Source organism: Sciurus vulgaris (assembly GCF_902686455.1).
Source record: "Sciurus vulgaris genome assembly, chromosome: 8".
NCBI lineage: Eukaryota > Metazoa > Chordata > Mammalia > Rodentia > Sciuridae > Sciurus > Sciurus vulgaris.
This window is the reverse complement of record NC_136468.1, coordinates 16,638,283-16,664,699: the sequence shown is the minus strand read 5'-3', so window position 1 is coordinate 16,664,699 and position 26,417 is coordinate 16,638,283. Positions and strand designations below refer to the sequence as shown.

The 26,417-nt window shown below is 48.1% G+C and overlaps 2 protein-coding genes across 6 annotated transcripts in view; one reads left to right on the top strand and one right to left on the bottom strand.

The window, feature by feature from the left end:
• ATP6V0A4 (ATPase H+ transporting V0 subunit a4) overlaps window positions 1-18,955 on the bottom strand; it is an 81,945-nt gene extending 62,990 nt beyond the window's left edge. Inside the window, exons 1-2 of one of the 5 annotated variants that reach the window (XM_079150105.1) lie at window positions 18,119-18,248; window positions 13,914-14,035 (exon numbers count right to left, since the gene is read on the bottom strand). Coding sequence is in view for 3 of the 5 variants with exons in the window: in XM_079150107.1 (XP_079006233.1) it covers window positions 18,545-18,599 (55 nt within the window). In the remaining 2 variants the exon portion in view is untranslated. Of the gene's footprint in view, window positions 1-13,913; window positions 14,036-18,118; window positions 18,249-18,544 lie in introns of those variants that run through there. The other 4 variants (XM_079150107.1, XM_079150103.1, XM_079150102.1 and 1 more) reach the window with 4 other exon arrangements.
• TMEM213 (transmembrane protein 213) lies at window positions 17,906-23,127 on the top strand. Its single transcript, XM_079150150.1, has 3 exons — window positions 17,906-18,186; window positions 21,891-21,962; window positions 22,874-23,127. Exons 1-3 carry the CDS (start codon window positions 18,075-18,077, stop codon window positions 23,041-23,043), a joined length of 354 nt encoding a protein of 117 aa, XP_079006276.1. The 5' UTR covers window positions 17,906-18,074; the 3' UTR covers window positions 23,044-23,127.
• The last annotated feature ends 3,290 nt before the right edge of the window (window positions 23,128-26,417 follow it).

Sequence of the window (26,417 nt, the reverse complement as noted above, 5' to 3'; positions counted from 1 at the left end):
AAAGGGCTGCTTGTCTTTTGTGGCCTCGTACAGTGGTTTGGCTAATTCTGCAAACCCTGGAATCCATAGTCGACAGAAGCCAGCTGACCCAAGGAATTCCCTTACTTGACGTGGGGACTGAGGCTTTGGGATTCTTAGAACAGTTTCTTTTCGGGCTTGAGTTAACCATCGTTTTCCTCCCTTTAAGAGATAGCCCAAGTACGTTACCTCAGGTCTGCAGATTTGGGCCTTCTTTGCTGATGCCCGATATCCCAGGTTGCCCAGTGTCTGGAGTAAATTTTCTGTTCCTCGGATGCATTCATCCCAGTTTTCAGCGGCTACAAGGAGATCATCTACATATTGTAACAAGGTTAGGTTGGGATGGTTTTTCCTAAACTCACCCAAGTCCTCATGTAGAGCTTCATCAAACAAAGTGGGAGAATTTTTGAATCCTTGCGGCAATCTTGTCCAGGTGAGTTGTCCATTGATACCCATATCAATGTCCGTCCATTCAAAGGCAAATAGCTCTTGGCTTTTTGGAGCTAGAGACAAGCTGAAAAAGGCATCTTTTAAATCCAGCACCGTATACCATTGTCTGTAAGGAGGAAGCGCACTCAGAAGTGTATACGGATTAGGCACAGTAGGGTGTATGTCCGCCACCCTTTTGTTTACCTCTCTTAGGTCCTGTACTGGGCGGTACTCGTTTGAATTGGGCTTCCGTATTGGAAGCAGGGGGGTGTTCCATGCCGACCGGCAAGGTCGTAGTATCCCTTGGTTCAGCAGTCGCCTGATGTGGGGGGTTATTCCTGTCCGAGCCTCCCTGGTCATGGGGTATTGTTTAACCCTAACGGGGTTAGCTCCTGGTTTTGTCTCTATATAGAGGGCAGGCCGATGTTTAGCTAGCCCAATTCCTCCAGTCTCTGCCCAAGCGTCTGGGAACCGCTGTACCCAGTCTTTAATGTTTTTATCAGGGGATTGCGGCTGCTGGTGTAGCCGATACTCATCCTCCAAAGTAAGAGTTAGCATAGGTAACAACTTTCCTTGTCCATCTGTTACCTGGGCACCTTCGGGATTAAAATGAATTTGGGCCCCGATTTTGGTTAATAAATCTCTTCCCAGCAAGGGATAGGGGCTGTCGGGTATGACTAAGAATGAGTGGGACACTTTTCCCGTTCCCAAGTCTACTGTTCTTTTGGTCGTCCAGGGGCACTTTTTAATCCCCGTAGCCCCTTGTACCCACGAGGCGCTTGTTGAAATCTTTCCTTGAGGGTCAGTCAAAGCTGAATATTGAGCTCCTGTATCCACCAAAAACTGCACTGGAGTCCCCTCCACTTTCAGAGTTACCCTGGGTTCGGGGAGGGGTTCCGAACCCCGTCGCCCCTAATCGTGCATTTCATCTCGGGTGACCAGGACCGATGATCTCCTAGTCGTTCCTCTACTATCTCTAGATCTGTGGTTTCTTTTTTTAGGGCATTCTCTAGCCCAATGACCTTCCTCTTTACAGTAGGCGCACTGATTCTGACCCAGCTCATGTGCCCTGGAGTCCCCAGGTGGTGGCCGATTGCTCGGGAGTCTGTTTCTTTCTCTCTCTGTCCTCCCGCCCTGCACTGCTACTGCTAATGCTTTAGTCATTTCCCTAGTAGCCCTAAGCTGTTTTTCTTCTGGTGCATCTCTGTTGTTGAATACCCGCTGGGCTATTCTCATTAAGTCTTGAATACTTCTCCCTTCTAAATCCTCTATTCTCTGTAACTTACGCCTTATATCCGGTGCTGCCTGGTTAACAAAACTCATTACTACTGCTGCCTGATTCTCGGGTGACTCTGGATCCATAGGAGTGTATTGTCTAAATGCTTCCATTAATCTTTCTAAGTAAGCTGAAGGTGATTCCTGCCTTTCTTGCATTACTGAGTATACCTTGGCCAAATTGGTGGGCTTACGAGCTGCGGCCCGGAGACCCCCCATTAGAGTCTGGCGATAAACCCGGAGCCTCTCCCTACCTTCAGCCGTATTGTAGTCCCATTCATCTTGTGGCGGCCTGGACAAGGGGAAAGAAGCATTAATTATGTCAGGGTTTACAGTAGGCTGTCCGTCGTCCCCTGGGACCAACTTTCTGGCTTCCATCTGGATTCTTTCACGCTCCTCGGTCGTAAACAGGATCCGGAGTAGCTGCTGACAGTCATCCCAAGTAGGCTGATGAGTAAACATGACACTATCTAAAAGGGAAATTAAGTCTTTAGGATTGTCAGAAAACTTAGCATTTTGATTCTTCCAATTATATAAATCGCTCGTAGAGAAGGGCCAATATTGAAGCCGGGTATTGCCAGCGTTGTCTGGCGGCCCAGTTTCTCGGAGCGGCAGAGCGATCGTAGAATCTGGAGCTTCTGGTTGGGAGGGGTAGGCTGCCCGCTGAACTCGGCCTCGCGTTCTCCTTGCCGGCCCTCCCGAGCCAGTTCTTTCTTCTTCATTTCCGGCTGCAGCAGCTTCTCTTTCTTCTGCAGCCTCCTGTCCTGGGTCCTGAGGAGGAATAGGGGCTTGCATATACGGAGGGGGGTTAGAGAAAAGGTGGTCTGAATCTTCCTCTGGGAGAATGGGGTGAGGAGCTGTGGGCTTTTCTGAGGAGCCTAACTTCTTTAGGGCAAGCATTTCAGTTGTGGGGGAGGGCGGTGGCGGTAGGAAGGGAGAAAGCCAGGTTGGAGGGTCACTGTCTACTAAGCTTTCCCAGGTCAGAATATATGGAATTTGATCTGGGTAGCCAATTTTCCCTGATTGGAAGACTTTCTCTTTGACTTTTCGGATGGTTGGAAGGTTGAAGGTTCCCTCTGGGGGCCATCCCACTTGGAAGGTGGGCCATTCCGACCTGCAAAGGGTTACAAATTTTTTTTTTATTGATCTCAGCTGACAAATTGCGGGCTCTGGCTTGAGCCTCCCCAAAGTGGCTGACCACTATGGCCAAAGGGGTACTCTGAGTTTGGCCCATTTCTACAGCAACCAGATATCCCACTATGGAGAGGAGGAGAAATGTAAAGGTTAGATAAAAAAGAAATTGGATCAGACGACGCCGGCGTGGGTTGGAGATGTCGTTACAGCAGAGAGCCTCCGCTGGTTGTCTATCCGGTTGAAATCCTGTTTCCTGTATAATTCCAAAAGGATGAAGTGAATTTGACCATTGGTTAGTATTTCTCCTCTCCGTCAGGAGATTTATAGACCCATCTTCCTCCAGATTGGAGATGAGAAGTTTAAGAATGGGAAACAGAACAGTAGTGGACTAACACACCGAAGAATTCTAATAGGAGGCAAGAGAAAAGACCATACAGGACAGTACACAAATGCACAAACAGACAGACATATATATATTGCGCGCTAGATTACAATTGGCTAGTTGGTATTTTGTCGACAAAAACAAAAGTCCAGACGCAACACAAAGGTTGCCCAGATGCAGCACAAAGGCCGCCCAGACGCGACAAAGTCGCCCAGATGCAGCACAAAGGCCGCCCAGACGCGACAAAGTCGCCCAGATGCAGCACACAGGCTGCCCAGATGGGTCGAGGGGACGTCTCCCGAGACCCTGCTGGGGTCCTATAGCGCGTCCGCCAGGACTTTGCCAGCCCAGAACCAGAACCTGCAGGCAATCCAGACAGAAATACGGCAATGCCTTACTCACCGGCCAATGATGTCACTTATGACTCTATGATCAGGTGTCTAGGTGGGCTTGGGGTATCCCGGGCGAGCCCCCATATGTTATGCCCAGCGGCTCGAGACCCCACAAAGACCACCAGAGACCACGATCAATGCAAGCAACAAAGAGTCATTTATTGGCAAGCTCGAGCCTGGTCCTCTGCTCACACGGTAACCCGGTGATGCTAAGAGGCCCCGAGCCTTTGTTCAACAGGCCTATTTATAATGAAAGGCGAAAAGTTTTACAGTGTTCTTTTTAATTGGCTGACATAAAATTATATATATGATGTTATTTTAAGTTCTGAGTCTCCGAGAGGAGTGTTATCATTATCTTTTAAGATTGCCTTGGCACCAGCAAGGTCAGCTGCCTGGCCTTTACGGATAAGAGGTGAAGATTCTTTGCAGCTTTTATGAGGGGTTTGAGGGCAATTAGGGAAGAGGCTTTTGTTTACACAGGTGCGGGCTCTTTCTATCTTTACAGTGGCATAGTGCTGCACCTTTTCCACCCTTGATTCCTAACTGTGGGAGGAAAGGGCAGCACACACAGGATGCTGACTTAGAACCTACTCAGCCTCTGGAGAACCGCGCTTTCATCTTTCAAGGTCCTGTCAGCTGGCTGGAGCGATAATTAAGTCCTCAAAAGGCCACTCCACGTTCTACTGAGCCAGCTGCTTCAGGACTGTGGTGAGCAGGGTAAGACCAGTGAACTTCCTGAGCAGGAGCCCATTGCTGTGCTTCTGCTGTGAAGCGAGCCCCTTGATCAGAAGCAGCGCTGGGCTGGAGCCGGAGCTCAGGGGTAGAGGGCTTGCCAGGCGGAGATGAGGCCTCGGCTCAATATGCGCACCACAAACAGAATAAAAATGCAGCATGGAAAACTGTAACGGTGGATAAGGCTTCCTGTTGGTCTGCAGATGGTAGTTTTGGCAGAAGCGTTATATGTAGAGAAGACAAATCCATATCAAGAATATGTGTCTCTTCCAGTAAGGACAAAATGCTGTCCCTTCCAAGATGGAAGTAGTCCAATGTAATCAAGCTGCCACCAGGTAGCTGGCTGATCATCCTGGCAAATGCTGTCATACCAAGGGTTCAGTGCTGGCTTCTGCTGTGGCAGATGTGCACTCAGCAGTGGTCATATCCAGACTGGCCTTAGTGACTGAAAGTCCGTGTTGCGGAGTCCATCCCTGCCATCGTGGTCACTTTGTTCATGAGCCAACTGGGCAATGACAGGAGTGGCTGGAGACAGAAGCTGACTGGCTATCATACCCATTTTATTATTAAAATCCTCCTGCACTGAGGTCAACTTTTGGTGAACATTCAGATGGGATATTAATATTTTCCTGCTTCCTGCACATTCAGAGAGATCTATTCATACATTTCTTCCCTGGATTTCTTGGTCACCAATTTTTAAATCACATTCCTTCTAACTCCTGGATTATGCAGCAAACCTGCCAGAGGATGAAGTCACACATCTGGCCATTTCTCCTTCCACGCAAAGTGCTGACCAAAGTTCAGCCCTTCACGATTTCCCTTTACTATTGTCCTTCAAGTACATCCCTTCAGGTGACGTCTGCATATTACGCATAACCAGGTCTAGGTATCCCCTTCCCCTCAGCTGATCATGCATAGGCTGGGAGGGGAGACAGCATCGCAGGAGTGGGAGCCAGGGGCATTCGGGGCACTGCCTCGTGAAACTTGTGCCTTCAGGGCCTCTCATGCATGTATTCACCACTTCCATCTGATGATGGACGCTGCCTTGTGTGCTCAGCTCATGGTTGGGTGAGTCATCATACCCAGGTCGTGGCAGGCAGCTCCATTACATGGCCGCTTGGTGGACCATAGTCAAGCTTCAGTCTCTGCTAAGGCCTGATAACAGGTCAAGAGTTTCTTCTCTAAAGGAAAGTAGTTTGCTTCTGGCTAATGGCAGAGCCTTGCTCCCCAGTCCTAAGGGCCCATACTGCTATTCACCCAATAGGGACCTGCAATCAACACCCCAAGCACCATTGGATCTGGATACTGTGCCCCAAGTGGTGGAGCGGCCCAAACAGCAGCCTGGACCTGTCATAGAGCCTGTTCCTAGTCCAGGCCCCACGCAAAACTTGCAGTCATTTGGTAAATCAGCTGGAGTAACACTCCCATGTGGGGACTGTTTTGCCTCCAGGATTAAAAGAGGCTCACTAATCCCTGTGCCCCTTGAGGGGTCACACACAACAACTTACCTGTCACCTCATCTCAACATGCCCTATACTGGACACCTAGAAATTTCACAGAGGTAGAAGTTCCCTAAACTTTAGTCTGATTTATTTCCTACCCTCTGATATACAAATGCCTTATCAGCAAAGTGCTATTTCTTGCTCATTAGGTCCAGTTGGCATAATGTCATCAATGTCATGAACCAGGGTGACACCCTAGGAAGAGTGATCAAGATCTCTGCAGACTAAGTTGTGACCTAGAGGGGGAGAGTTGAGATGGGACAGTGACAGTTGCCGGGGACCTGGCCAGCTGAGAGAAAGCTGCTTCTGGGAGGCCATGTGCACAGGGATGAGGAAGGGGATTTTCTATACAAACACTTACCATTTGCAGGAGGTTGTGTGTGTGTGTGTGTGCAGTTGTTGATTCTTTCGGATCTCCTACAAAGACAAGTAATCTCCTACAATGAGAGTTTTATTTCTTCTTTTGTTTTCTGGTCTGAGGGAATTAGCCAGGACTTCCAGTATGATATGGAAAAGGAGAGGTGAGAGAGGCCATCTTTGCCTTGTTGCTGATCTCAAATTTTAACAGGATAAAGAGCCATGAAGCCCAAGCTGGAGAAACACTTGCCTGGGGAAGCAGAGGGTGTGTTAGTGCACAGGGCTGCCCTAGCAAAGTACTGGGGACCGGGTGGCTTAGAAAGCAGAAATGTACTGGCCCAGGCTTTGGGAGGTTGGAGTCTGAAGTCAAGGTGTTGTGGGTGGGTTGGTTCCTCCATGATCTGCTCCATGTTCTTGCCTGACCCCTGGTGGCTTGTGACAATCTTTGGTATTCCTTGGCTTGTGAAAACCTCACTCCAGTCTCTGCCTTATCTTCAGATGTAAGTGTCCAAATCCCCCCTCTTTATAAGAACACAGTCCTGTGGATTAGGGACCACCCTGTTCCAACATGAATTCATCTGAACTCATCTCCTATGCAAAGACCCTGTCCCCAAATAAGGTCAAATTCTGAGATACCGGAGGATAAGACTTCAACATAGGAATTTGGGGGACAGGGCTCAATTCAAGCTATGAGAAAGGGGGAAGGGATGGAAGTCCAGCTTGAGCATAGGGGAACTCAGAGGTTCAGGGCTGGAGAGAGAAGGCAGCAAAGAAGCAGAATTATCCAATCAGAAGGATGAAAACACAGGGAAGGGTCTCAAGAATCCTGGAATGAGGCTGGGGGAAGAGCAGTTGCCTGCCATATACCAGGCTCTAGGCTCCATCCCCAGAACCACAAGAAAAAAGGGAAGAGAGGGAGGGAGGGAGGGAGGGAGGAAGGAAGGAAGGAAGGAAGGAAGAGAGGGAAAGAAAGAAGGAAAGAAAAAGAAATGATGGAGTGGTCCTGAAGAGGACTCAGGGGCATCTGGAGGTGACTGGAGACCCAGTGGACCTACTTCAGTGGAGCGAAGGGGACAGAATTCAAAGAAGTCAAGAGTCAGGAAACCAGTGGTCGGTGAGGAAAAGATGGGTACAGAAATCGAGGACAGACAGCTCTCTCAGATATCAGGCTGTGAGGAGAAAGAGGGGTAGGGTCACAGCTGAAGAGCAAATGGAGCACCCCAGGAGGGTTCGTGGGTCTCTCTCACGGGAAGACACAGCTGCTGGTCCCAGAGCTCCGGTGAATCTGTTGCACAGCACGCGCAGAACACAGGACCGTCCACCTCCACTCGCCCTCACGGCCCTGAGACCCTCCCTGCACCTTCCAACGATGTCTTCCACTCTCGGGAGCCTCCTGCCTCCGCTCAGTCTCCTCGTTGCCTGTGTCACCAACTTGGAAAGTGGGAACAGGGAAGGTGTCGGCCGCGGCAACCCGGTTTATCCAAAACCAAAGTCAACAAGAGGGACGGAAGAGGGAAAGAAGGAAGAAAGAACCAAGCACAGCCGGGCCCAGAAGGGATCTCCAGCGACTTGTGAGAAAGACAGACTCAGCCCAGTCCACCCTTCACAAAAGGGGACCGTGAGGCGTCCAGAGCGCGCGCCTTCCTTCTCTGACTGTTTCTCTGACTTTCTGAAGAGGCGGCATCCTCCTGTTAATCATTTCACGCACACGAGTGTTTTCCAGCACGCTCAGGACTTGGGGGAAGCGTGAGGTCTGAAGAAAACCAACTGTCCAGAGCCGGATCCGCCTGCTCCATCCCCCAAACGCGTTGGCTTGGATTTCAGCGTTCGCTCCCAGGTTCCCGTCTCTAGGCCAGCCTGGGGCACGCTGCCAGTTGTCACCACTTCACACTTTCTCTGAAGGTCTCTTCAGAGAAAAAAAAAAGGGAGGCACTTTCTGCCCCAAGGACTTTCTGTTAAATGGATGTTGCCCAGCTGGAGGGCCACAAGTGCTGCGCCCACACCTTCCAAGTGACATTGCCTTACGCAGAGGCCCCTGTGCGGCAGCGGCTCAGACCCGGGATTAGGAGGTACTGTGCCCCTGCCAGGTTCAGCTGTACAGCTCAATGAACAGGAGATCATCGCCATTTGGAAAATGAAAAGGCATAAGTAGAAAGTAAGCAAGGAATTTAATCCAAAAAGTAACTGGAAAAGTAACAATCTAACTTTTCCAAAAGCAGCATCCCATGTTTCTGAGCTGAATTCCAGCCACATCATCCTTCAGATAAGTCATTTTTTTCGGTGCTGGGGAGTGAACCCAGGGCCTCTCACATACTAGACTAGCTCCACCACTGAGTTACATCCCCAGTCCCCAGTAGTGAATTTTCTCATGCCCTTGAGCCTAACCTTTGTGCACCACTGGCCAGGCACCAACTCCGCCATTCATGATCCTTTACAAGCTGAGAAGGTGCCCAGGACAGAAGAGGATGATTTGAGATCGCTAAAAAGAGAGGGACTGACATTCCACTTCTCTCTCTCTCTCTCTCTCTCTCTCTCTGAAATTCGTTGGCACTAACACTCTCGTTGAGTTCATGTATCAGCACGCGGAGATGGAATCCATGTGTGCTGGAACCAGAATCACCCCCGCCATGTGCATTCCCACGGCCTCCTGCCCGTGGGCTCCTCCAGCAAGATGACTCTGTGCCTTGGTATCCTCCAATGTCCACTTGGCCCTGACTGGCTCACAGCTCTCTGTCCTCTGGAGCATGCCCTGGGGCCCAGAACGCCCCTGGCGGCTCTCTCGGTCGCCTCCGTTCCCCTGTACCCTCCAGCTCCTGCCCTGGCCCTCAGCGCCTGGCTTCTTAGCAGAGCTCTTCCCGCGGGAGCCCCTGAGCTCTGGCTTCTCCAGCCCGACCCTGGCGTCTCTCCGCTTCTCTTCTCTTTGGAGCAGAGCTGCTTATGTCGCTTTCATGCTTTCTTCACTTGCCACATTGCTCAGCAACCGGAAAGGAGATGAAGGAAAAGAACATTTCACCAGACAGAAGGCAAAATGTCTGGAGCTGGTCTTGGGTGGATTTTACCTGCAGTCTCTCTAGGCTTTACACCTGGAAGCACTTCCCCAGTCATTGGCTGTTCTGTGATAATATCGAACGCAAATTACACTAGTGAGTTTCTTTTCCTAGTTTCTGCCTCTACTTTATTTATTTATGTATGCATGCTTGGATACAAGTGGTACTGAACATCAGACCCAGAAGTACTCCACCACTGAGCCACACCCCCAGTCCATTTTACTATTATTTGTTATTCTAAGACAGGGTCTCAAGAATTGCTGAGCGAGGCTGGCTCAAACTTGTGATCCTCCTGCCTCAGCCTCCCAAGTTGCTGGGATTACAGGCAACTTTCTACCTTCTTTTTCAAAAATGAACTTTCCCAGCTTATTTCTGTTTCTACTCTATTTAAGATCCTGCATTGCATAGAGATCCTCGAACTGTACCACTGGAAGAAAACTTAAGAGATCATCCAATCCAACTCTTTTTCGTTGGAGATGAACAGAACCCCAGGGAGGTGAAGTGTTTACATGAGCTCCTACAGCCAATTGGTGGCAGAGCTGGAAGCAGAACACAAAAACCCTGACCCTCAGGGTCTTTACATCTCATTGCTGCCCCTACCACCCCCTAGTGTCAGGTGCCGCAGGTAGCAAGGGCTCTCTGGGAATCACTTATCAGCTCTGGTGATTTCTGAGGACCCTAGACAAAGGTCTTCTCAAAAGTAATTGAAGGCACCACTCCCTGGATTTTCCCCTTTGGGTCCCCCACCTAAAGAGTCCCCACCATATTTCTTGGGTAGCATGATGGCCAAGTTACATGACCTCTCAGTGGTAACATAGAAAGTGGTGAAGTGGAACCTGGAATCCAGGACACCCCACAGGTTTTTCTGTCTTCCCCTGGGGCCTATGGACAGCCTGGACCAGAGAAGATCAGGTAAAGAGAACAAAGTGAAGGAAAGTTAGAGGCCCGAAGGACACCGTAGGAAAGAAGCCAGGAGCTGGGAGGACAGGGCCAATGATCCTGGACAGGATGTCTGGTCTCCTTTAGTTTCATGTGGACAAAACTGGAAAGAAAAACGGGAGGAGTGTTTATCATAAACACGGACCTTGTTTCCCCAAAACCTTAGCTCAGAGTTACTCTTTGAGAACATACCTCTCTGTTTACTAAACAAAAAATGAATCTGACCACAAGCACTGCTGTGCCAACAGAAACAGGCGGCACACATGATAAAATTGGGACTTGCAGGGAGCCCGAAACTGCCATCACAGAGTTGCAACGCTGAAAAGATCCCCTAATTGTCTGTGAACCTCACCTTAAAAAGCCCTTGCCTGTCTGAGGCGAGTAACTCGCTGACTTTCCCAGCAGTTAGAACTGTTCCACAGAGGAACTGGCTGGCTTCCTTAACAATGAGTGAGAGACCAGTCACCCGAGGCACCTGAACAGAAGTCCAAGGAACAACCTTGAGAGGCAGGACCAGTCAAATGCAGCCATCCACAACTCTAACAGACCCCTTTCTTTCCAGGGCGTTCTTACCAGGTTAAGGATCAAGCCCCACGTCCTCTGAGGTTCCTCTCCAACACTAAGATCTGACTGCAATTCTGTGGTTGCTTTCAGCTTTGTTTCTAGTCTTTCCATCCTGAACAGTCCTGCGTGTTCCTGTACGTTCTGTTGTGGACTTTGGCACCCTAAGAGCAGAGGCTGCTGGCAAGCAGATTTCTTCACCATATACAACTTGAAACTTATTATTATTTTTTTAATGAAGAGAAGACTCCTCAACATTAAAAAATTCTCCCAGGCGATGGAGCAGATATTAACAAGTGCAGTCTATCTGCTCCATTGTGGCTGTATCGATTTCCTGCAAAAAACTCCTTGAAAAAATGCACTAACTTAATTTTGTTTCTTCTTCACAAAAGTATTAAGAATGTATTATAGAAAATTTGAAAGACAAGGCTGGAGTTGTGGCTCAGTGATAGACGCACTTGCCCCTCATGTGTGAGGTACTGGGTTCGATCCTGAGCACCACATAAAAAAAATAAAGATACTGTGTCCATCTACAACTAAAAAAAAAAAAATTTATTTGAAAGACAAAATAAAGTGTAAAGAAGAAAATAAAAACCACCTAAAACTGTAGCATCACATTTTGATAGGATGTTTGCCAAATATTTTTCTTTGCACTACAGAAATGAAATTATACTGGATATGTAGACATACATTTTTAATGCCTTATGTAATACAGTTAATGTTTTCCCAAATAATTAAATCTTATTCTTAATGTTTTTTTCATTTTGGGAATGGGGATTGAACTCAGGACCCTGCACATGCTAAGCTACACCCTCACCACAGACACATCATTTTTAATAACTATCTTTCAATCCATTATAAGCTGCTTTTAGGTGTGTTTTGTCTTTGTGGTACTGGGGATTGAACCAGAGCCTCATACATACGAGGCAAGCACTCTACCATTGAGCTACCTCCCAGTCTTTTTTAATCTTCTTATTTTGACACTGGGTCTTGATACTTTGCCCAGGCTGGCCTCGAACTTATGATTCTTCTGCCTCAGTTTCTCAAGTAGCTAGGCTTACAGGCTTGTACCATTGCACCTGGCTCTAAGCTTTTATTTTCACAAACTTTATAACATTGAAATGGAGAACCTTGGGTACACATTTTTGGTATCATCTTTGATAACTTCCTTGAGTAAAGAAATTCTAGGTATGCCTTTACGCCATGTACAAACAGAGAAACAACATGTATCCCATTTGTTTACAATAAAAAAAAAAAAAAGAAAAGAAATTCTAAAGAGTTAGCACCATAGGATGAAGGGTCACCAAAATAAACTGATGCACACGAAGTCTATCACTTAGCTATAAATCATCATAATTGCTGAGATTGGGTTGACATGATGGCGGATTTGGGTTGCCCCCAAGTGCTGAGTAAAGAGCAACAGCAATATATTATTTCTACAGGAAGATCAGATCTTCTTAGGTCTCAAGTTAGTCTTATGAACAATTGTGTGCAGTTACAATTTTGAGCACAACAAAAAATAACCAGGTACACAAGAAACCATGACCACATGAATAAAAACCAGCAGAAACAATAGACAATAGAAAACCAATGAGGGAAAAGGTGGCAGATACTGAAGTTTTTAGACACACACTTTAAAATAATTGTATTCACTCTATTTTTCTCTTCCCTCTCCTCTCTCCTGCTCTCTTCTCTTTCTTTCTCTGTGTCTCTCTTATTCTGTTCATGAAGATGAAAAATAGAAACCAAATATCTTTACAGGTAACAAATCTATATTTTTAAAAAATAAAATAGAAGTTCCAGAATTGAGACTAATGAAATAAAGAATCCAATCAGTAGTTACAAAGTGGATTTGATACAGATGACAAGAGATCATGTACTAAAAGATGAGAGAAAAAAATTGTTCAAAATAAATCACAAGAAAAAGATGATAAATAAAGACTTAGAGGATACAGATAAAAGCTTTAACTGTTTATAACCTGAGTCACAAAGGGAGAGAAGAGAACAGAACCAGAGTGGAATTTGATGGCTGAGAACCTTTCAAAATTTATGTAACATCAAGCTCCATATTCAGTTGCCTACAAACCCCAAGGGGAACAAATAAAAAGAAATCCATCCCTAAGCACGTTAGAGTAAAACTACTGAAAACCAAAGACAAAACAAAAATGTTAAAAATCAGCAAAGAAGAAAAAGAAACAAGTTACCTACAAGGCTGAGCCAGTTAGGTGGACAGTTCTCAACAGAAACAACACAGGTCAAAAGAAACAGAGTGTTGGCCTTGTGCAGTGGCTCCCACGTGGAATCTTACTGACTCAGGAGGCTAAGGCAGGAGGATTGCAGGTTGGAGGCCAGCCTCAGCAACTTGTCAAGGTCCTAAACAACTTCATGAGACCCTGTCTCAAAAAATACAAAGGGCTAGGGATGTCGCTCAGTGGTAAAGCTCACCTGGGTTCAGTCCCCAGTAACACACCCACACACACAAATTAGAATAATGTTTTTAAAGCAGTAGAAGACTATATCTGCCAACTTTGAGTTGTAGACCCATTGAAAATATTTTTTAAGAGTAAAGGAAGGGGCCAGGGATATAGCTCAGTTGGTAGAGTGCTTGCCTCGCAAGCACAAGGCCCTGGGTTCAATCCCCAGCACCGGAAAAAAAAAAAAAAAAAAAAAAGAAGAAGAAGAAGAAAGGAAGAATAAAGACAGGCAGATAAGCAAAATCTGAGAGCATTAGGCCCTCCAGGAGGGCATACTCAAAGCTATGCTCTATAGTGAGGGCTGTGATCATAGTTGGAAGACCAGACATGCAGAAAGGAATTGAGAACAGCAAATTGATAACTATGTGGATAAATTCAAATAAATCTTCACTTATAAGGTAACAATAATGACCTATTGGTAAATATGTATAAACACAGGCTCTGACATAAATGGTGGGGATGTTTTTGACTTCATGATGGTGCATGAGCAACGTGCACTCAGAGGGTGCATGCTGCTTCCTCCTGGGCCGCAGGACACTCCTGCTGCGCTGGGCAGGGATCCCAGCCAGGAGGAGAAGCAGTGGACACTCCACAGCGGACTGTGTTCCTGAGCTAGGAAGCTCTGTAGGTCAGGGTAAATACATTTCCAAATTATGGTCTTTTCAACTTACACGGTTCGATAGGACGTAGCCCATTCCTAAGCGGAGAAGCGGCTGGCGCACATATGTGGTAAGAAAGGCATAAAAACCAGGGGTGCGCAAACAGAGCTGGAATTCCAAAGTCTTCAAGTTATCTGCCGGATAGTAAGCATACCAACTGATATTAGAATTCCATGTCGAGAATGTGTATTGTAGCCTCTAAAAAATGAAAAAAAAATTTTTTTTAAAACCTGAATCCAAAAATAGTGAGGAAAAGGGGCCTAAGACAGGGGAATCTGAGAGCCTCTGGTAGGTTGATTTAAACGTGTCAGTAAATAGATCAGGCGTCCAAATTAAAGACAAAAAGCATCGGACCGTGGGTTTTAAAAATCCAACACGACATACACTTGTATAAGACACACAGCTGAAACACAGCACAAGGATTCAGGTAAGTTGAGTCAAAAGCACCGCTGGAGGTCACGGGGGGTGTCGCGCAGTGATATTTTACTGGAGGTTCAATTCCCCAGGAAGGTGTCGACATTTTGCACTTCTGTGCAGTTCAGTGACAGCCTCCCCCTTTTTCTTAGTACTGCTGACCATCCAGGGAGCCCTTTTTATGTTTTATCTTGAGAAAGAATCTCACTAAGTTACTTAAGGCCTCACTATGTTGCTGAGGCTGGCCTTGAACTTGTGATCCCCCTGCCTCAGCCTCCCCAGTCAGTGGGGTTACAGGAGTGCAGGTCCTGGCGCAGGTCTTATTTAGCAAAACATAGAAACCATTGAAGTGTGTTTGCGGAAGGCAACACAATTAAGCTAGGCAGGGGTGCAGGCCGCGGTACCCAGCGCCACACACAGGTAAGGATGACTAGAAAACGCCCCCGTGTTTATAAAATAAGAAATAAACTTCCGAGAAGAAGGTGGGAGTGAGCTCTGTGGCCCAGGTGGAAGTGGGCCTCAGCCGGAGGAGGCTCCTTCCCTTTTGGCAATCCCTCCCTCCATCTGGGCCACCTCGAATTGCAGTTATGGAAAACAAGTTGAATGCGTCTGGAAACTTCAAACCCAGTTCCAAATGGTGAACTCCAGGCTTGCTGACTTGGTTACTTTTTCACCTCTGTGGCACCATCTGAAGGTCAGACCCTCGAGTTCTCTACGAGTCCCATTCTCTCCAAATCCTACACCCATCACCGAGCGGCAGTGACCGAGGTTAAACTCCACACGCTCAGGGCCCCACAGGTTCGGGTCCAAGGTTTCAGCTCAAGGGCATCCAGAACCTGAGCTTATGTTGTGAAAACATCAGGCAAGGCCACGCGGAGAGCCATCAACCCCATCTGTGATCTGAAGCAAGGGGGCACAGGCACAGTTGTGTGTGGGGCCTCGATCCTCCTCAGAATGAATTTTGAATTAAGTGAAGATGAGAGCCCCAAGTTCAAGGCCAGAGACAGGAGGTAGAGGGGCCTATCGGAATCGCCAGGGACGGTCTTCAGCATGGAAGCTCCTTCATAGACTTTGGCCATTGCAGGCTACAGGATGCTGGTTTTCGATCTCCTAACACAGGAAACACTCTGCCCTTTCCTTTCCTTCATCAGGGACCACAGATGAAACCACAGTGAGGGCCCCGGAACCCCACCTCTTGGCCACCCCCACTTCAACCTCCACCATGGAGCCTGGTCACAGACATTATTAGCCTGGACTTTTTTTTTTTTTTTTTTTTTTTTTAAGTATGTGTAACCCAATACCTATCTCGAGCATTAAAAAAAAAAAAAAATCTTGAGAACGTTCCCGGAGAACATCCAGCTTTGAGCAACGCAACTTCCTGGTGCACCCTCCAAAGTAAACCAATGCCAAATGCCTGGGAGGCTGCCGGCAGAGCTAACTGCTCCTGGAGAAAACAACTGATCCTGGAGATGTTTGTGAAAGAGCGGCCTCGAGGCTGTTTCTTTGGGAAATGGTGCGTTATCAGGGGCCGATCAAGTCCAAGTACTTTCATCTGTTGATAAGAGAATGTTTGTCTTTGGATTGTTCTGCAAACAGCTAATCTCAAAGTCTCAAATCAAATACCAATAACCAAAAGAAAGGAGGAGATGAACATCCCCCTTCCCTTCATCTCCTATGTTGGCAAAGTGTCCTCAGAGAGGATCTGCTGGATGCTCTCGACTCAGGTCACCGCTGCCATTAAAACCACCTCCACAACAACCCACAGCAGGGTCATTTAAAACCCCTGGCTCTCATCTTTTCGGAGGGACACGCTCTGCTCACATCAAACGCATCCTGTAATTTTTTGTAGGTCAGTACCAAGAGCTGTCGCCTGTCTGTGGCTTTTGTCCATGAATCGCCTATGCAATCCTGTGACCCTCTTCACACTAGCTACCAGAAGCTTTGGAAACGTGCGTGGCGTTCCATGCTCTGAACTTGCTCCTAGACCTGTTTTCTATTTCCAATCCTCAATTTCTCTTTGCCTCATTTCTTCTATCTTATCTAGCTAGGTTAATTGCAGGTTAGTGTCCTTAAGTCCTTGGAGGATCAAGGTAGGATCTAAATAACTCAATGCATAAATAACATTATTATTCCCTAAAATGGACTTTTTCCCATTTCTCTGGTATTTATTTTCTATCTAGGATGACCCTTCTGTTTAGATGGTGGTTAAGTTTCCTGAGTACCTAGAATCTGTTCAACCTGTGCTAAGTGCTTGACATGGAAAACTTCAACAAACCCTGAGATAGTGCTATTATCCTATTGCTTTTCAGATAAGGAAACTGAGGCTTGATGCATGAAGTGACTTGCCCAGGGCCACCAGATCAATAAGACACAGGGCTAGAATTTGATTCCAGGCAGGCCCCTACAAACACTGGCCTCTTGCCATCTGCACGTACAGCCCATATGTCACTTCCTCTGTGAGCCCTTCCCCTGCACCTCTCAGGTGCTCCCTCTTTTATAGCCCTATAACCATGGGAGATTCCCATATGTGAGTCTGGCCACATTGCATCAAAATTCTTTCTTCCCTGCTTGACCACTGCTGGACCGTGCCCTCCTCAAGAGCAGGAACCGAGGCCCAGTCACCTGTGAGTCTCAAGTGTTTAGGCCGATGCCTTTCACACACGGTGTGAGTATTCAATGCACACTAGTGTTCTCCACCTCAACAGTGGTTCCAGGTACCCACATGCAACTGCAGTCTGAAACACTAAATGGAAAATTCTAGAAATAACAATCCATAAATCTTACATAATGCTCAGTACAGCACATTGCTATGATTGCTATTTCATTATCACTCTTACTGTGACTCATTTATAAATTGGACTTTACAGAATACAGAGAGCTCAGTACCACCCAGGCTATCAGGCGTCCTCAGGGGGTCTTGAGACATATCCCCCGTGCACAAGGGGAGACCACTGTAAATGTTTCAGACTGAAGGCAAAGCCCCCTTCAAGCCGCTACCCAGTTCAACATCTTCACGAAGCCCCTCTCTGCTTCCTGACTTTGGTGCCAACTCCCCAGCCCTGCATGTAGAAGCTTAGCCTCCTGCTCTCCAGGGCCGTCCAGCTGCCCCAGCTCCCTCTCCTCCGCTCACCTATACCTACCTGTGCCGTGGTCACACTGAACCTCCGAGCCTTTGCTCACCTGTTACTCCTACCCACAATACCCTCCTCCCCTCTCCACCGCTCCAAATTCTATCTATTCTTCAAGGCCCAATTCAGATGCCATTTTCTTCAAGAAATATCCCATCAGCAGATTCGGCCTCTTTCTGCTGAGACCCAAAGTACTTTGTCCTTCCCAACTCATTCCTGAAATGCTGCCCTATATGTCAGTGAATTAAGCATTTGGAGGGCAAGCATCCACAGACTTGAGCAAAGCACAGTGCACATAGTAGGTGCTCAGTAAATAGGGGACTGAACAGAATAGGGAGTCCACGCTACTCCTGCAAGTGGAAGGGGCAGCCGCTCCCCTCCAAGGAACCAGCAGTACGCCCTCCCTTTTTCTCAGTGGGGACAATGTCATCTCAATAAAGAAGGGCAGTGCTGCCCCTCCTCTGCCCCCCAGCCACAGAGTTTGGTTTCCCTTCTAGAGACAGGGGAGCAGGTGTGTCAGACCAGGTTTCCTTGGCTCCACCCCATCCGTCCCTTTCTCCCAAACACAGCAGAAGTTGGCCGGCTCCTGTGGGGCCGGAGTCACCTCAGCAGCACCCGGCACACCTGCGACATGGCCCAGAGAGATGCCTCCCTCTGCAGCATGCAGCACCTCACCTCTGCCCCACGGGCCGCCCTGCTCCTCTGCCTGGGCTTTGCCTCCTTCCACTCGGCTTGCTGGGCAGGTAGAACTGTGAGCTTTATTCTTGGAGAGAAAGGGGGAGGGCAGGAGGGAGGGCGGGAGCAGCAGGGGGTGGGGAGGGGGTGCCACCCGAGAGAGAGGGAGGGGGAGGCAGGAGTCCTTGGCCAAGGCTGGTCCCGCAGGAAGCAGAGGAGAGAGGACTTTCACAGAAGGATTAGGCAGGGAGCTGGGGGTGGGCACAGGGTCAGGAGCCTGAGGTTTGCCTAAGACCAAGATCCAACTCTTAACTCAGGGGCTAGGACAGGAGCAGCGCCTCCGTTGGTCTCCCCCCCCCCCCCCCCTCTCTCTCTCTCTCACCCACACACACACACACACACACACAGAATTTGTCAGAATCTTACCTATCAGAGGACCAGATTGTCTCAAGTAACAAAATCTGGTTGACAGGTTTCTCATGGCCCCTCTCAGCTCCGCTCCCTCAGCTCCCCTGGGCTATTGTGATTGGCAGTCTGCCCTCATATTTGGTCTCACCATCCCTTACTGAAGTCCTTGTCCCTCCTGGCAACTGTACTTCCTCTGCTGCTTTCCCGAAGCCTAGAAGCTGCCATTCACTACCAACCACTCTCCTGCCTCCCCAGGGCACCGGCGACGCTGGGTTATGCCCCACTGTCTCACCAGCCTGGCTCTGTCAGCTGGGCCTGCACCTGGTGGCAGAGGGACCTGCTGCTTCCAGCTCTGATCTTGTCTGAGTTCCCTTGTCTGCCCTGCACCTGGGACTCTCCCTGTCTCGAAGCTGACTCCCACCAAGTCTGTACCTGTCTCTCCCGTCCTTAGTACCTCTCTTGTGGCCGCTGCCAGATAGCTCGGTGTGCTGCCCAGACCCACCAAGGCTCAGTTCCACCCCAGCTTCCACAACTTACTAGGCTGTGTGACCTTGAGCAAATTGCTTCTCTTCCCTGAGCCCGTTTCCTGTTTAGAACATGAGAGTGAACACAGTGCTAGTTACAGGGTTTTGTGTGAAGAGCAAGTGAGATGACTGCTTTTAAAGAATTTACAATAAGCTGGGTGTGGTGGTGCATGCCTGTAATCCCAGCTGCTAGGGAGGCTGAGGTAGGAGAATCGTAAGTTCAAGGCCGGCCTCAGCAACTTAGCAAGGCCCTGAGCAACTGAGTGAGACCCTGTCTCAAGTTTCTAAAAAAGGGCTGGAGATGTGGCTTAGTGGTTGAGAGCCCCTGAGTTCAATTCCTGGTTTAAAAAAAAAAAAAAAGAAGAAGCAGCACATGGTAATTGTACATACGATGATTGTTAGCAAGTATGGTTAACAAGTTTGTCTTATTTCCCCTCCTCAGATAGAGCTACTTAATTTTTCTTTGCTTACCCTCACAGTTCCTTGCTCATGATGGGGGCTAAAAACAAAATTGATGACCCAGGAAGTTGAGGCAGGAGGATCACAAGTTTGAGGTCAGCCTCAACAGCTTAGTGAGGCCCTAAGCAACTCAGTGAGACCCTGTCTCAAAATAAAACATAAAAAGGGCTGGGAATCTGGCTCAGTGGTTAAAGTGATTGAAAGTGGGTTCAATCCCTGGTGGGGTGGGGGACTCCCTCAAACAAATATAGCTCAGTGGTAGAGCACCCCTGGATCCAATCCCCAGTTTAAAAAAAAAAAAAAAAATTGATACATGTAACTCCACTGAGCTGTTGGTCTTTCCAAATGAGGTAAGTCCCTGGGGATGTTTCTGCTCATAAGGAAGGAGAGTGATAGTTAAGTGCTTGGGAATTTTTTACCTGGGCTATTTTGTTTGAACCACATAAAACTGCTATTCTGGAATAATTTTTGATATAAAAAGTGGTAACTACATAAACTAAAACTGGCAGTTAACTACATTTTTCCCACTCACTTGCTCGGGGCAGGAATATCAGAACTCCAGTACTCTAGGTGCAGAGGGGAGATGAAAGTCAGGTCCAAGGGAGTTAAAATTCAAATGCGGAGGAATCAGCGTGTCCAAAACAAAGACCAAGCCCTGAGCCATTTAGTTGTAAATAATTTACAGTAACAATCAGATTTCATCAGGGTAATTTACCATACCTTAAGCAGGACACAGGAGTTGCTTGGGGATTGGGTGGCATAAAATTAGTTCTGGGCAGCAATTCCGTGGCTTTGGCTAAACAGCCTTCTTGCTAACTACGACAGCAAGCACCTGGAGAACATGCTGACCTGCGGTCAGTGGAGTGTTGAAAGTTTTCACATATTTTTGTTTTGGTTTGGTGTATATTTTTGCATTCTCAGCAAAGCAGATTGAAAAGCAATATAATTTCCAGGAAGGTTCTGCAAAATCAATCTCTTGGTTTGATCCACCTAACTCAGCATTAGTGCTAATAGATCTTACTTTGATGGTGGGGAGGTTCCATTTCTGCATCGTGTGGCCACTAGCCACATGCAGCGACTGAATATCCGAAACGTGGCTAACGGGACCCAGAAGCTGACTTGTTAACTTCAGCTAATTTTAATCAGTTTAAATAGCCCCAAGTGGCCAAGGCCACTGCATGGGACAGCGTGGACCTTGCGTTATGAAGGAACATGGGAGTGGCCTTTCTTCTCCACCCCGCAACCTCAGTGGGTATTCTCTTCTCCCCAGATGGCAAAGGGTTAGACTTTCAGCTTCCTGGAGACAAAAGGCAAAGGGCTCTTTTAGAATTCCTGCCTAAGTTCTTTTTGTTTCCCTGCTCCTTACTCCTAAATCAAACAACGAATTTATGCACTGCGTATTCTGGCAACGAGTTTGCAGGAGACACAATTCAGGTGACAACAGGAGTCCACTTTGTCACATAAAGCTTCTGTACACCCCTGCTGGAAATTCTGTAGCCTCACAATACTCACTACTGACTGACACCACATCCCAAGCCCTGGACTGACGTGCACGACTGACTGTTTAACTTGTGTGCATGGCCACGTGCCTGTGTAGCAACCTCCTATCATCAAAAGTAAAGAATCGAGGTCAGATTTCAGTGTTGACTCGTTCAAGTTTTTGAAAGGAATTGAAGACAGTTATGAGAAGACATTCCAGACTTTTCAGTGATAGTTTCAATATATACTGGAAAGGCCTTTTTATAGTTACATCTATCTGCACAGAAAGCAGCTAAAAATAGAGTGTGGCAAGCTATTTATACAGCAGGCCTTTGGTCACTGAAGGGCAATGAGAAACGAAGATACAGTGATAAGAAAAGGGGAGTGGATTCCTTGCTGGGTGGCTGCCAAAACAGCCCAGACTGGGGGCTTAAACACCAGAAGCTTATTTCCCCATTGTCCTGGAGGCCAGCTGGCCAAGGTCACGGCATCACGGTCTCTCCTGAGGCCTCCCTCTTTGGGTTGCAGATGACCCCCTTCTCACTGTGTCCTCACGTGGCCTTTCCTCTGTGCACATGCATAGCTGGTGTCCCTTCCTCTTCTCATGAGGACACTGGTCACACTGGCATAGGACCCACCCATAATGCCCTCTTTAACCTTAATTGCTTCCTTAAGGGCCTGTCTCCAAATCTAGTCACACTGGGCATGAGGACATGAACATATGAATTTGGGTGGGACACAATTCAGTCTACAGCAGGGAGTTAGCTTCATAAAGCTTCAATAGACCTGTACGGGACAGGCTATAACACTCTCACGATACTACTGATTGACAAGATTCCAAACCCTGTACCTGGGAATGGTGTTTCCTTCTGCCTGAGACTCTGTCCTGTCTTTTCTTTCAGAAACCACCAGCAGCAACAACTCAACCTTGACCACCCACCACCCAGGACCAGGGACCCTGGAACAGTGCCCCAGTAAGCCTCTGCCAACTGCCCTCACCCCAGAGCTGGCCCCGGAGCTGGGAGGGAAATTTGAGTCCTCCTGCTTTCTGTTGGCTGCTAGTAGGTGATCAAGTATCTCCCTGGGCTTCCTGGGCCTGGAGTGGTTCCGCCCAGGACCATCTGCAGAATGTATGCTTACGGTCTTTGGTGCAGGTGGCTCTAATGACCCAGTCCCTGGTGGGTGACCAAAGACTCCCTGGGTTCAAATGCTTGTAGAAGTTTGGAGGGGGGAAGTCCATAAAAATCAGCTAACCTGAAAAAGGCAGGCACTTGGTTTTGGTCCCCTTCTCCTATTTCCGTTCATTCTCTACTTGAGAATTTCCAGCGGCAAGGAGCTCGGGAATGCACAGAGCAGCCACATTAACACATCTCATTAGTGGGAAGTTCTCCTTTAAGTCTGGCCCCTTTCTGCTGCCCTCACGGAATGACCAAATGTGCTTACTCCTGGCCATTTATAAAGAAGGTAACAGGCAATCATACACGATAAAAATACGATTTTGGAGTCTCATAGATTTGGGTTCGAGTTTTATTTCTGCCACCTTGTGACATTGGGCAAGTTATAATCTCAATTTCTTCACACAAAATGGAAATAGTAATTGTACCTATCACCAGGCTGGGGGTGTAGCATGGTGGTAGGGTGCATGTATGCTTAAGGAGGCTCCACAGCACCAAAATAATAATGAGTACTAATAACAGTACCTCTCGTCTTGTGAGAAACATGTAAGGGAACTCAAGTGCCAAAGACTTGGCCTGGTGCGTGGCATATAGTAGGTGTTCATTAAGTATCTGCTCTCACATTGTACGTGTTCTTGTTCTTACTAACATCAGAGAAAAGGCTGGTGGCTGGCGTGCTGCATCCTGCCACTCTCCTCTCCCTTCCCCAGGTGTTGACTTCTGCCCCCAGGCAGCCCGGTGCTGCCAAGCGGGAGTGGACGAATACGGATGGATCGCGGCTGCCGTGGGCTGGAGTCTCTGGTTCCTCACCCTCATCCTGCTCTGTGTGGACAAACTGATGAAGCTCACTCCAGAGGAGCCCAAGGACTCGCAAGCATGAGATGCGTCCCAGCCCCAAGATCGGCCTCTGCCTCCACCAGGTGGGGAGGCCGCCATTACTCTAAAGCCTTTCCCTCGAAGCCTCGACTGCTTTTAGTCGTTCATTCACTCATCCCTGTGGGGTTGGAGATCAAATCCGGGGCCTTGCACACCCCTCACACCCCACTACTGAGCTACACCCCACCCCTTTCACTACTTAGAAAAGGGAAGGAAGAGTGAGGGTCCAGAACCAAGGCCAGCGGCCCTCAGCCTGACTCCAAAGGGCCTTCTGCGCCCCACAAACTCTGCTGTCGGGTGTCCGGCGGGCTGGCTCCTCTTTTAACCAGGGTTTTCTTCTGGGCCCCAGGGGTGCACAAGAAACCCAGGTCGTGGGCTTCTGGTGAGCACACGGCAGAACAGGTCGCCGGCCCCCGCCTCTCACTCAGTCAAGGGCACAACTACATCTCAAAAAGTGAGGGCCCCCGCCCCTCCTCCCTCACCCCACATCCTACCCTTCTCCAGCTCTGTCTTCCTTCCTGTGACCTCAGAGGCTGTCCAGTCCCACCCATTCTCCCCCGCAGCTCCCTCGTTCTGGCCTTCACAACATCTCCCGACCATCAGGAATGTTTCCTTCTGTTCCCACTTCCTGGGGCACCTCCTGGGGCACAGGCAGCCTTGGGCTACCTGGAGCTGGCACTCTAGGACACTTGGCAAGGCCTTAGGCACAGCCACTGCAAATGGGCTTCTTCGTGATCGCTTTATGCTTTCAATCCTAGGTAGAGTAAGCTCTTCATGTTTGTCAATGGATGGACAGATGGATGGATGGACAGATGGGTGGATGGATGGATGGATGGATGGACGGATGGATGGATGGACAGATGGATGGATGGGTGGGTGGATGGATGGATGGATGGATGGATGGATGGATGGATGGATGGATGGGTGGATGAATGGATGGATGAGTCCTTGCCCTGGACAACTTATGATCATCTCTCTGCATTCAGAGCCTCCACTTCTCTCCAGAGGCTGAAATAACTTACTCTAAAGAAGCTGGTGGTAGGTCACTGCTCTGTCAGCAATGCAGCCATAGCACTTACCTGAGCACGGACATTGGGTGTCATTGTAAACTCTCCCAGGGGAGGGTGAAGCGAGGAGGGACAGGTTTTGTCAGGAGGAAGAAAGGACAATGTGACTCATGGAACAACTCCTACGGTCTGTGAGAAAACATTTAGACGGGATAAACCCTATATCAAAACAAAGAAAAACGAGGCCTCCGAGAGAGGAAGAAACTTTTTCTATAGGAAGCAAATAACTTAAAACTGCTCAGTCACTCTTTCAGAAAATCTAAGTAAACTTCCCTGACAACAGAATCTGGAGGGATGGCCTGGCTTGTCCTGCACTCTGAAAAGCCCCGTAATTCCTGACTCGTACGTGGCATTAGTGCAGTGGGATGGGCCTATTGCTCCCGAGGGTGGCACGATCGTGGGAATGGAAGTGTCCGAGCAGCGTCCAGGCTCTGCCGTGAGCACACACGAGCGTGCAGCCCACTATTTCAGAAATTCAAGGAAAAATTTCACAATGCGTAATGGTTTATCATCCAAAAGAGGAAAAGATCCACTCAAGAGCACATTCCCATGTACTGTCTGCAAACACCGAAAAGACAAAAGAGTGACATAGTGGTTAGAGTACTAGCTTTAAAAGAAGGGAAATTAAGAAGTATTTCTGGCCAGCGTGAACACAAATATTGTGCCTTTGATGGGCATCAGTCTTCTAAGTGGAAAATGTAAGAATTGGACCAGTGCAGTATTTCCAGGAGGGGACGCAAAAGCTTATGGAGCTATTTGAGCCGCGGTGTGAAGGCAGTGGGCAGCCTGGCCCCTCTCTCTGCACCTGCTGCCTGAACAAGCAGAGGACAGAGCAGCTGTGGACGTCAGATCCTCTGGTCTGGGACAACATCTGAATCCAGACGATACTGAGGTGAGCTGGGTGTAGTCCCTGCCATATCACATTAAAATGCAGGCATTTATGGGGTACAGTGTGGTATCTCAGCACATGTATACACTGTGTACCAATCAAATCAGGGTAATTGACATCTCCATCTCCTTTCTTTTATTTTTATTTTTTGGTACTGGGGATTGAACCCAACTAAATTGCTGAGGCTGGCCTTGAACTTGCCATCCTCCTGCCTCAGCCTCCTGAGTCACTGGGATTATACGCATGAGATTATTTGCACAGAGGAAGGACAGACTGAATGTAAACTGCTCCCTTCTTGGAGACTGAAAAAAGGAAGACTATGGTGGATCTGAGAGTGTCCAGGTATAAAGCAAGGACCCACCCGGTGGTAGATGGACTTTTCATTTTAAATTTTTCCTTCAACAGTCAACTTTGCCCTCACACACTACACATTATGATATAGTCTAAACAGCACAGGGCATATCTGTATCAAAATGTCATGTGTAGAAATAAAAGATTAGCCATTAATGTGGAGCCCAACTATCTGACTTTTCAAAAATCATCATTTTTAATCTATTTCTTTTCATATGTATCATGCTCAAGGATAAATAAACCATACATAATTTCCTATTAAAAATTAAATGTTAGATCCCAGGAAAGCTTAGTCATACATGAGTCATAGGATTACTTGGACTTGTCTTATTCAGACTGCTATAACACCTTTTCATAGACCGGGTGGCTTATGACAGCAGAAACTGACTTCTCCCAGTTCTGGAGACTGGAAGATGGAGCTCAGGGAGCTGGTTTGGCCAGGCTCTGGTCAGGGCCCTCTTCGGCTCAGGCATGGCCATCTTCTCACCTGGTGGGCGGGGCAAAGGAGCCCTCTGAGGACTCTTTCACAAGGACACTGATCCCACTGATGAGGCTGCACCCTCATGACCTAGAGGCCCCCAAAAGGCCCCTCTGCAAACGCCATCGCCACATGGGGTGTTGGGATTTGACATGAATCTGGGGAGGGGCACAATATTTAGTTTATAGCAGGCCTCATTCCACGAACATATATGTGAGCGTATTTTAAAACTTAAAGAAATAATAATCTAGTTGAAGAAACAGCTCTCTTTCTCTCTGAACCCTGGTATCTGTTTTGAAGTCATATGTGTCCACACAGTGTGATTCCAGGGGTCTTGGTCAGCCCATGGTTGGAGTGTCCTGGGGACAGCCTCCACTCTACTTCCAGCCTTACTGGCTCCAGCCCACCCCTCACCTCTTCTGGGGTGACTCTTCTAGAGTGTAAGTCAGGGGGTTGACCCCAGTGAAAACCCTTCTGTGGCTCCTCAGGCTGAATCTAGCCTCTTCAGACGACCCTGGATCCTCACATCCCTCCAGCTTTGCCGCCTACATATCTTTCATGCAGATCCAGTGCTAAATTATTTCAGTTCCCTA